Here is a 12,297-nt window from a genome sequence, read left to right as displayed (position 1 = left end):
CCTGGGTTGTCTTGGCTGTGTGCTTAGGGTTGTCCTGTTGGAAGGTGGTGAACCTTTGCCCCAGTCTGAGGTCCTGAGCTCTCTGGAGCAGGTCTGCACTTTGCTCCGTTCATCTTTGCCTCGATCCTGACTAGTCTCCCAGTCCCTGCCACTGACAAACATCCTCACAGTATGATGTTGCCAACACCATTCTTCACCGTAGGGATGGTGCCAGTTTCCTTCAGACGTGACGATTGGCATTCAGGCCATCTTGGTTTCATTAGACCAGAGAATCTTGTTTCTCATGGTCTGAGAGTCTTTAGATGCCTTTTGGAAAACTCGGGCTGTCATGTGCCTTTTACTGAGGAGTGGCTTCCGTCTGGCCAATCTACCATAAAGGCCTGATTGATGGGGTGCTGCAGAGATGGTTGTCCTTCTGGAAGGTTCACAGAGGAACTCTAGAGCTCTGTCAGAGTGACCATCGGGTCCTTGGTCACCTCCCTGACCAAGGCCCTTCTCCCCCGATTGCTCAGTTTGGCAGCCAGCTCTAGCAAGAGTCTTGGTGGTTCCCACCTTCTTCCATTTAAGAATGATGGAGGCAACTGTGTTCTTGGGAACCTTCAATTCTGCAGAAAAGTTTTGGTACTCTTCCCCAGATCTGTGCCTCGACACAATCCTGTCTCTGAGCTCTACAGACAATTCCTTCAACCTCATGGCTTGGTTTTTGCTCTGACATGCACTGTTAACTGTGGGACCTAATATAGACAGGTTTGTGCCTTTCCAATTCATGTCCAATCATTTTAACACAGGTGGACTCCAATCAAATGTATTCATAAAGCCCTTTTTACATCAGCCGATGTCACAAAGTGCTATACAGAAATCCAGCCTGGTCACATCTCAAGGATGATCAATGGAAACAGGATGCACCTGAGCTCAACTTCAAGTCTCATACCAAAGGGTCTGAATACTTATGAAAATAACGGGTTTCTGTTTTGTATTTTTTATACATTTTAGAATAAGGCTGTAATGTAACAAAATGTGGAAAAAGTCAAGAGGTCTGAATACTTTCCAAAGGCACTGTATACTGTCTACTTTCTCTTATCATCACTATTATCATTATTATTATTGTTGTTATTATTATTATTTTCTGTTACTGTTGATGTCTATCTCAATTTGCTTTAGCAACAGTGGCTTTGTCATTCATGCTAATAAATATTATTTGAATCTGAATATGTGAATGCTGGGATATTAATAATGAGAGAAACAGACAGACTGAGAGACAGACAGACAGAGATGAAGAGAGGAGATAGATAAAGGACAATAGACAGGAGGTAATAAATGATAGATAAAAGACAATAGACAGGAGGTAATAAATGATAGATAAAAGACAGTAGACAGGAGGTAATAAATGGAGATAAAAGACAATAGACAGGAGGTAATAAATTATAGATAAAAGACAGTAGACAGGAGGTAATAAATTATAGATAAAAGACACTAGACAGGAGTAATACATGATATATAATAGACAGGAGGTAATGAATTATAGATAAAAGACAGTAGACAGGAGGTAATAAATTATAGATAAAAGACAATAGACAGGAGGTAATAAATGGAGATAAAAGACACTAGACAGGAGTAATACATGATAGATAAAAGACAATAGATGGGAGGTAATACATGGAGATAAAAGACACTAGACAGGAGTAATACATGATAGATAATACATGGGTTGATCCAGAAGCTGAGTGGGATTCCAGTATTACAGTGAAAGGGTGGAAGTGACAGAGTACTCTCCTCTCCTCCACTGCAATGCTGTTTTCTCCCTCAGGTACTCTGTCTATCCCATCTCTCCACTTCTGTCTTTCATAGTGGCTTCACTGACGTATGGCTTTCTCTCCTGTGTGTGTGTGTGTGTGTGTGTGTGTGTGTGTGTGTGTGTGTGTGTGTGTGTGTGTGTGTGTGTGTGTGTGTGTGTGTGTGTGTGTGTGTGTGTGTGTGTGTGTGATTTTTTTTTTTTCAGGGTCAATGGAAGATGAGGGTCACACCAAGTCAAACTCCTCCAGCTCATCATCTCTCCACAGACATATGGACAGACATCACACCCAGGTAAACACACACAATCTCCTCCTTACTGTGCTGATGGTTAGAGTAGCCCTGTCCCTCTGTTGTGTAACCTCGTTTCGATCAGGTTACCCAACATCCCCTTTTTAAACACAGAAGTCTTTTCAGGGTTTTCTCTCTGTGAATATGCTGGCATTTTAGCACTGTTCCTTTCATTTTGGCGGGTGACACACACACTCGGGATTTGTGTTTGGCATGCTCTTCTGTTTTGGGTGTTGTTGTGTTTTCAGTAGGACTAACAGTGCTGGTATTGAACGTTTCATTTCAATTGTGACATGTGAGCTTCTCCTATGTCCCAAGACACTCAATGCTCCTGGTCTATGGTTACAGGATTGGATTTAATGCCCCCCACACACCTATACACACACTCACACACACACACACATATCTGCATCATATGAGACGGATCAAGCGGAAACCATGAAGCGTCTTGACAGACCGAGAGTACATCTCTGTTGATAAACACACACACCTGCGCTCTGAGCTTTAATAATTCAAATAGGGCATGAAATATTCACCAGGACAGAATCACCCTTTCTGCGAGACACGCAACACCAATAACACCTCGGCAGAAAACGAGATAAAACCCTACACCCTGATACCAGATCCTGGACTAACTCTCTCCTCTACCACCATAACTCTCCCTAACCATTTCTCTCAACCTGTACTGAGGAGTAGACGTAACATAGTAAATGTAAATCCGGTACACTCCATTTAGTATGATATGTTACGTTTCGTATGGTATGTATTCATTTGTGGATGTCTATCATTCATTTCATATGATATGTTATGAATTACAATTCGTAAGATAAGTTATGAATTGCAATTCGTACAATATCTTATGAATTTGCAAAACATGTAATATGTTACAATTCCAATTTATTGTGGCTAGTGTTAGCTAGGTGGTTAGGTGGATAATGCTAACTTTAGCTAGGTGGCTAACGTTAGCTAGGTGGTTAGGTGGATAATGCTAACTTTAGCTAGGTGGCTAACGTTAGCTAGGTGGTTAGGTGGATAATGCTAACTTTAGCTAGGTGGCTAACTTTAGCTAGGTGGCTAACGTTAGCTAGGTTAGGGTTTGAGTTAAGATTAGGGTTAGGAGAAGGGTTAGCTAACATGCTAAATAGTTGCAAAATGCAGTGCCTTGCAAAAAGTATTCAACCCCCTTGGTGTTTTTCCTATTTTGTTGCATTACAACATGTAATTTAAATTGATTTTTATTTAGATTTCATGTAATGGACATACACAAAATAGTCCAAATTGGTGAAGTGATTTTTTTTTATTTATTACTTGTATAAAAAAATTATTAAGAACTGAAAAGGGGTGCGTGCATATGTATTCACCCCCTTTGCTATGAAGCTCCTAAATAAGATCTGGTGCAACCAATTAACTTCAGAAGTCACATAATTAGTTAAATAAAGTCCACCTGTGTTCAATCTAAATGTAACATGATCTGCTACATGATCTCAGTATATATACACCTGTTCTGAAAGGTCCCAGAGTCTGCAATACCCCTAAGCAAGGGGCACCACCAAAGAAGCGGCACCATGAGCAGCACTATGAAGACCAAGGGGCTCTCCAAACAGGTCAGAGACAAGTTGTGCAGATCAGGGTTGGTTTATAAAAAAAAATCTGAAACTTTGAACATTCCACGGAGCGCCATTAAATCCATTATTAAAAAATGGAAAGAATATGGCACCACAACAAACCTGCCAAGAGAGGGCCGCTCACTAAAACTCACGAACCAGGCAAAGAGGTATTTACTCAGAGAGGCAACAAAGAGACCAAAGATAACCCTGAAGGAGCTGCAAAGCTCCACAGCGGAGATTGGAGTATCTGTCCATAGGACCACTTTAAGCCATACACACTTTAAGCCATACAAAAAGCCATTGCTTAAAGAAAAAAAATAAGCAAACATGTTTGGTGCTCACCAAAAGGCATGTGGGAGACTCCCCAAACATATGGAAGAAGGTACTCTGGTCAGATGAGACTAAAAATGACCTGCTAACATAACACCTCTCATCACCCCAAGAACACCATCCCCACAGTGAAGCATGGTGGTGGCAGCATCATGCTGTGGGGATGTTTTTCATTGGCAGGGACTGGGAAACTGGTCAGAATTGAAGGAATGATGAATGGAGCTAAATACAGGGAAATTCTTGAGGGAAACCTGTTTCAGTCTTCCAGAGATTTGAGACTGGGACGGAGGTTCACCTTCCAGCAGGACAATGACCCTAAGCATACTGGTAAAGCAACACTCGAGTGGTTTAAGGGGAAACATTTAAATGTCTTGGAATGGCCTAGTCAAAGCCCAGACCTCAATCCAATTGAGAATCTGTGGTATGACTTAAAGATTGCTGTACACCAGCGGAACCCATCCAACTTGAAGGAGCTGGAGCAGTTTTGCCTTGAAGAATGGGCAAAAATCCCAGTGGCTAGATGTGCCAAGCTTATAGAGACATACCCCAAGAAACTTGCAGCTGTAATTGCTGCAAAAGGTGGCTCTACAAAGTATTGACTTTGGGGAGGTGAATAGTTATGCACTCTCAAGTTTTTTTGTCTTATTTCTTGTTTGTTACACAATAAAACATATTTGCATCTTCAAAAAAAAAAATATATATATTTTTTTTTATTTCACCTTTATTTAACCAGGTAGGCTAGTTGAGAACAAGTTCTCATTTGCAACTGCGACCTGGCCAAGATAAAGCATAGCAGTGTGAACAGACAACAACACAGAGTTACACATGGAGTAAACAATAAACAAGTCAATAACATGGTGGGCATGTTGTGTAAATCAAATTATACACCCCCCAAAAATCTATTTTAATTCCAGGTTATAAGGCAACAAATTAGTAAAAATACCAAGGAGGTGAATACTTTCGCAAGCCACTGTAGCTTAAAAGTAGTAAGCACAGTTGCTAATTAGCTAAAATGCTAAAGTTGTCCGTGATGAGATTCAAACATTCAACCTTTGCATTGCTAGATGTTCGCGTTATATTCCTACCCATCCACCCCGACCAACCACCTTACTTTAGTTTTTGCCTTAGGTAACTTTCTGTCTTATGTAACCATACCAAATGTAATATATCATACCAATTTGAGTGTCCCGGATTTACGTTTACTATGTTATGTCTACTCTATGAGAACAGGCTGTTTCTCTAAACAAGCACACACACACACCACCACAAACTAGTGGAGGACCCATGTCAAGGCCAAGAGATGTTGCTGACCATGTAAACCAGAGTTTTCCTGGTCTGGATACATGTTTAGCAAAAATTCCTGGCTCCACATAACCCTCAGCTCTGTAACTGTCCTCTCCCATTGACTTCTCCCATAGCCACTGACAAATCCATTGGCTGGTGTAGAGCAGGCCTCAAGTCATAATGACAACAGGAACATATTCATTTAATATTATGGTCAAAGCAGGAATCAGGACAGGATATTTGCTCTTTGGTCTGATTTCCTCTGACATTACCCGCCTCAAACTGTCCTAGTCAGGAGATTCCAGGATGCATCTGCTCCCCATTGATCTACATTGTTAAAACACAATTAAAATCCTTCTACATAATTGATTGGATCTGATAGGGAGTGAGATGCGAGTCAAGACGAGGTGCATGTAGCAAAGAAGCGAACAAGAACTTCCTAGTGGCATTCTGACCGGCTCAGTGCACAGTATTCCCATTCGATTCCCATGAACGCTGAGGAGGTACATGGTGTTCCCGTTCCCTGGGTTAGCTAATGGAGAATCCATGCCGTATCCATTACAGAGACACACACAGAGACAATGTTCCTGAAAAGGCCGGAATGCCCTCTGTCTTGTGTAAGAGAGGGTTGTGAGTTTTGTCTGGCTGAGAGACACAGGGGCGATCACGGAGTTGGAGCTTCTTAGTGTGTAGTGTAAAATGCTGATGTTCCAGCACATTCTGACAGGTCTAGCTATTCTTACTCTGGCTTACAACAGCCCCTGACAGAGTAGCACTCTCTAGACAGGTTCATTCTGAACCAGTCTACTCTTTCACTTTCTATAAAGATGTGCTCTTTCCTTCTCCAAATGTTTAACTTGTCTATCTGACATGGTATAATGTGGAGAAGGCATTCCCTTTTGTTTGACTGTGCCAGCGATGGCATATCCTAGGCTACAGAATCCACTGAAGCATTCCATGACACCAACATTTAATATTCAAAGAATACAGTATGCATTCAGCATATGTCAGGTTTCACGTAGTGCTTATTGCTCAAACTGTATGTCCTTAATGGTTCTTTGACCCCATTGACTCTGGAGTGTATTTGTGTATCTCTCTCTCTCTCTCTTTCTCTCCCTCTCTTTATCTTCTTCCAGAGGGGTCATCTCAACTTCTCACCTTTCGGTACAGGGGCTGCGCTCTAAGGCAGGGGGGCGCTGGGAGCACCCCTCACGTTTAGGGACGAGGTGAGTGTCGTCGTCCGTATCGTACCCTACCTCGCTGCTCTCCCTTCCTCTTCCTGTTGTATCCTTCTTGTATCATGTCACCCTGCTCCCAAGTGAAGTTGCCCGTAACCACAGATCTAGGATCAGATTATCATGCCTGTAATCCTAACCTTAACCATTAGGAGGGGATATGCGAGTATAAGGGGCAACCTCATCCTACTCTGTTCCACTCATTGCTCAGAAAGGAAACTGCAGCTCTGGGTTTGACTCTGAGCTCGACTCTCTGGTCTGACATTCAGCTAGGTTATGTGTCAAACTCATTCCACGGAGGGCCGAGTGTCTGCAGGTTTTCGCTCCTCCCTTGGACTTGATTGATGAATTAAGTTCACTGATTAGTAAGAAACTCCCTCACCTGGTTGTCTACGTCTTAATTAAAAGGACAAAAGCCAGCAGACTCTAGAACCTCCATGGAATGGGTTTGACACCACTGAGCTGGGGGGGTAGTAATCCCCAGTTAAACCCCTAACCCTCAGTCACTTATGTTGTGCTGAAAGGATTTTACAGGTTTACGCAACATGTCCAAAACTCCACCAAGCCTATAGGAGGGAAAGCTAAACCAATTACTGTATTGTTCATTCCACAAAATGCCTATGGAGGACTTTATAAGTTATGTTTTAGGCCATGAATTGGAGAAGGAAGTGTGTATAGTCAGGTGGAAAGATGCGTTAGAGTTAGGTAGTGAAGGTCACACATGCAGAGTAGAGAAGTGTGCATAGAAATGGACCGTAGCGACTAAAGTGTATAGGGAAAATCAGGACAGGGCAGTGAGAGAGTTAATGGTATAAATACTCAGAGTTGGTGAGGTGGAGATAAATAGCTAACGTTAAGGAACGTTTACATGAGGTAGCATGTCAGTGAGTGGTTCTATCCTATAGAGCAGCTCAGTGAGAGTTGGGGAGTTAACCATCTAAGTGTGTAAACCAATCTGCTGTATGGCTCAGTGAAGTGACCCCTTGGCTAACCTTTGTATAAGTAGCTTAGGGAGCGAGGAAAGGTGGGCTCTGCGTCCACATAATCACCATCTCAGTAAATATGTGGACAGGCCCCACTCAAAGACGGACATGTTTGGAGAACGTTAATTGCATGTTTGGAGAACGTTAATTGCATGTTTGGAGAAGGTTAATAGCATGTTTGGAGAATGTTAATCACGTTTGAGTGCAAACCTTGGTTCTCAGCTTCTCTGTCGGACGTCCTTGGCTGAGGGATGCCCTTGGAGGTTGTCCTTGCACGACACACACACATGCTATGCATGCAACACACACACACAACACACAGACACACACAAGCACACACACACACACACACACACACACACTTACAAGCACAGACAAACACATACACACTCATTCACAAAAGTGTGCTAAAGGTGGGTGTAAATTCATGTCTATGTCAGTAATCTTCTCAAATGAAAGACAGATGCAGTTTTTTCTCCACTCAGATGACGTGGATGCTACGCTACAGGACTGTTTTGCTAGCACAGACTGGAATACGTTCTGGGATTCATCCAATGGCATTAAGGAGTATACCACCTCAGTCATCAGCTTCATCAATAAGTGCATCGACGACGTGGTCCCCACAGTGACCGGACGTACATATCCCAACCAGAAGCCATGGATTACAGGCCACATCCGCATCAAGCTAAAGGCTAGAGCTGCCGCTTTCAAGGAGAGGGACACTAATCCGGACGACTATAAGATATCACGCAATGCCCACAGATGAACCATCAAACAAGCAAAGCGTTAATACAGGATTAAGATTGAATCCTACTACACTGGCTCTGACGCTCGTCGGATGTGGCAGGGCTTGAAAACTATTACGGACTGCAAAGGGAAACCCAGATGCAAGCTGCTCAGTGGCACGAGCCTACCAGACAAGCTAAATTACTTGTATGCTCGCTTCGAAGCAAGCAACACTGAAGCATGCACGAGAGCACCAGCTGTTCTGGATGACTGTGTGATAACTCTCTCAGTAGCCGTTGTGAGCAAGACCTTTAAACAGGTCAACATTCACAAAGCAGCAGGGCCAGATGGATTACCAAGACGTGTACTAAAAGCATGCTCGGACCAACTTGCAAGTGTCTTCATTGACATTTTCAACCTCTCCCTGACTGAGTCTGTAATACCTACATGTTTCGAGCAGACCACCATAGGAAGCGAAGGTAACCTGACTAAATTATCACTTCCCCGTAGCACTCACATCTGTAGCCATGAAGTGCATTGAAAGGCTGGTCATGGCTCACATCAACAGCATCCTCTCGGATACCCTAGACCCATTTCAATTCGCATACCGCCCCAACAGGTCCACAGATGACGCAATCTCAATCAAATTAAATTCAAATCAAATCAAATGTATTTATATAGCCCTTCTTACATCAGCTGATATATCAAAGTGCTGTACAGAAACCCAGCCTAAAACCCCAAACAGCAAGCAATGCAGGTGTAGAAGCACGGTTGCTAGGAAAAACTCCCTAGAAAGGCCAAAACCTAGGAAGAAACCTAGAGAGGAACCAGGCTATGAGGGGTGGCCAGTCCTCTTCTGGCTGTGCCGGGTGGAGATTATAACAGAACATGGCCAAGATGTTCAAATGTTCATAAATGACCCAATGGTCAAATAATAATAATCACAGTAGTTGTCGAGGGTGCAACGAGTCAGCACCTCAGGAGTAAATGTCAGTTGGCTTTTCATAGCCGATCATTGAGAGTTTCTCTACCGCTCCTGCTGTCTCTAGAGAGTTGAAAACAGCAGGTCTGGGACAGGTAGCACGTCCGGTGAACAGGTCAGGGTTCCATAGCCGCAGGCAGAACAGTTGAAACTTGAGCAGCAGCACGGCCAGGTGTACTGGGAACAGCAAGGAGTCATCATGCCAGGTAGTCCTGAGGCATGGTCTTAGGGCTCAGGTCCTCCGAGAGAGAGAGAGAAAGAAAGAAAGAAAGAAAGAGAGAGAGAAAGAGAAAATTAGAGAGAGCATACTTAAATTCACACAGGACACCGAATAAGACAGGATAAATACTCCAGATATAACAGACTGACCCTAGCCCCCCGACACAAACTACTGCAGCATAAATACTGGAGGCTGAGACAGGAGGGGTCGCACTCCACACTGTCCTTTCCCACCTGGACAAAGGAAACACCTATGTGAGAATGCTGTTCATTGACTACAGCTCAGCGTTCAACACCATAGTGCCCACGAAGCTCATCACTCAGCTAAGGATCTTGTGACTAAACACCTCCCTCTGAAACTGGATCCTGGACTTCCTGACGGGCCGCCCCCAGGTGGTAAGGGTAGGCAACAACACGTCTGCCATGCTGATCCTCAACACTGGGGCCCCTGAGGGGTATGTACTTAGTCCCCTCCTGTACTCCCTGTTCACCAACAACTGCGTGACCAAACACGACTCCAACACCATTATTAAGTTTGCTGACTACACAACAGTGGTAGGCCTGACCACCGACAACAATGAGACAGCCTATAGGGAGGAGGTCAGAGGACTGTCAGTGTGGTGCCAGGACAACAACATCTCCCTCAATGTGAGCAAGACAAAGGAGCTGATCGTGGACTACAGGAAAGGCGGGCCGAACAGGCCCCTATTAACATCAACGGGGCTGTAGTGGAGCGGGTTGGTGTCCACATCACCAACAATCTATCATTGTCCAAACACAGCAAGATAGTCGTGAAGAGGGCACAACAAAACCGTTTCCCCCTCGGGAGACTGAAAAGATTTGTCATGGGTCCCCAGATCCTCAAAAAGTTATATAGCTGCACCATCGAGAGCATCCTGACCGGTTGCATCACCGCCTGGTATGGCAACTGCTCGGGATCTGACCGTAAGGCGCTACAGAGGCTAGTGTGTACGGCCCAGTACATCACTGTGGCCAAGTTTCCTGCCATCCAGGACCTATACAATAGGCGGTGTCAGAGGAAAGCCCATAAAATTGTTAGAGACTCCAGTCACCCAAGTCACAGACTGTTTTCTCTGCTACCGCACGGCAAGCGGTACTGGAGCGCCAAGTCTAGGACCAAAAGGCTCCTTAACCAATAGTGCAGTTCAAGAAGAGGGGTCAATGTAATAGTCTGGAGGACATTGGATTAATTGTTCAGCAGTCTTATGGCTTGGCGGTAGAAGCTGTTAAGGGCTTGTAAGTAAGCATTTCACGGTAAGGTCTACACTTGTTGTATTCGGCGTGTGTGACAAATCAAGTTTGATTTGATTTGATCTTCTGGATTATAACAGTTGAAGTCGGAAGTTTACATACACCTTAGCCAAATACATTAAAACTCAGTTTTTCACAATTCCTAACAATTACTCCTTGTAACAATTCCCTGTCTTAGGTCAGTTAGGATCACCACTTTATTTTAAGAATGTTAAATGTCAGAATAATAGTAGAGAGAATGATTTATTTCAGCTTTTATTTCTTTCATCACATTCCCAGTGGGTCAGAAGTTTACATACACTCAATTAGTATTTGGTAGCATTTCCTTTAACTTCTCTGCGCTACGGATCCCTTTTACGGGATCATTTTCCTAAACAACCGCTGAATTGCAGGGTGCAAAATATTACTAAAAATATTTATAATCATGCAATCACAAGTGAAATATACCAAAACACAGTTTAGCTTGTTGTTAATCCACCTATCGTGTTAGATTTTGAAAATATGCTTTGCAGCGAAAGCAATCCAAGCTTTTGTGAGTGTATCAATCAATGCTACAACAGCTAGCCCCAAATTAGCATGGTCACGAAAGTCAGAAAAGCAATACAATTAATCGCTTACCTTTGATAATCTTCAGATGTTTGCACTCACGAGACTCCCAGTTACACAATAAATGTTATTTTTGTTCGAGAAATATTACTTTTATAACAAAAAAACGCCATTTGGGTTGCGCGTTATGTTCAGAAAACCAAAGCCTCGTTCCGTTCGACGAAAATTCCAAAAAGTATCCGTAATGTTCGTAGAAACATGTCAAATGTTTTTTATAATCAATCCTCAGGTTGTTTTTAACAAACATAATCGATAATATTTCAACCGGACCGTAACCTATTCAATAAGAGAGAAAACGAAAATGGAGAGCTACCCCTCTCGCGCACCAGGAACTAATCAGAGGACACCTGACTAGTTTTGAAAAATCTTGCTAATTTTTCCAAATAAAAGCCTGAAACTATGTCTAAAGCCTGGTCACAGCCTGAGGAAGCCATTGGAAAATGAATCTGGTTGATACCCCTTTAAATGGAAGAAAGACGGGCCAGGAAACACAGATAAAAAAAATAATCACTTCCGGGTTAGATTTTCTCAGGTTTTCGCCTGCAGAATCAGTTTTGTTATACTCACAGACAACATTTTGACAGTTTTGAAAACGTTGGAGTATTTTCTATCCTAATCTGTAAATTATATGCATATTCTACGATCTGGACCTGAGAAATAGTCCGTTTACCTTGGGAATGTATTTTTAATTTCTTATAAAAAATCTGACCCCTAGCGTCAAGAGGTTAAAATGTTTAACTTGGGTCAAACGTTTCGGGTAGCCTTCCACAAGTTTCCCACAATAAGCTGGGGGAATTTTGGCCCATTCCTCCTGACAGAGCTGGTGTAACTGAGTCAGGTTTGTAGGCCTCCTTATTCGCACACGCTTTTTCAATTCTGCCCACAAATTTTCTATAGGATTGAGGTCAGGGCTTTATGATGACCACTCCCATACCTTTACTTTGCTGTCCTTAAGCCATTTTGCCACAACT

General features: G+C 43.1%; 1 protein-coding gene across 2 annotated transcripts in view; it reads left to right on the top strand.

The window, feature by feature from the left end:
• LOC139546427 (unconventional myosin-XVI-like) overlaps positions 1 to 12,297 on the top strand; it is a 269,653-nt gene that overhangs the window by 236,381 nt on the left and 20,975 nt on the right. For both annotated transcript variants that reach the window (XM_071354796.1, XM_071354795.1), the window contains exons 34-35: positions 2,000 to 2,085; positions 6,440 to 6,529. In XM_071354796.1, coding sequence (XP_071210897.1) covers positions 2,000 to 2,085; positions 6,440 to 6,487 — 134 coding nt within the window. In that variant the 3' untranslated portion in view covers positions 6,488 to 6,529. The remainder of the gene's footprint in view (positions 1 to 1,999; positions 2,086 to 6,439; positions 6,530 to 12,297) is intronic.

This window comes from Salvelinus alpinus, chromosome 20, assembly GCF_045679555.1.
Source record: "Salvelinus alpinus chromosome 20, SLU_Salpinus.1, whole genome shotgun sequence".
In the NCBI taxonomy this organism is placed as follows: Eukaryota; Metazoa; Chordata; class Actinopteri; order Salmoniformes; family Salmonidae; genus Salvelinus; species Salvelinus alpinus.
This window is presented reverse-complemented; position numbering and strand designations above follow the sequence as displayed.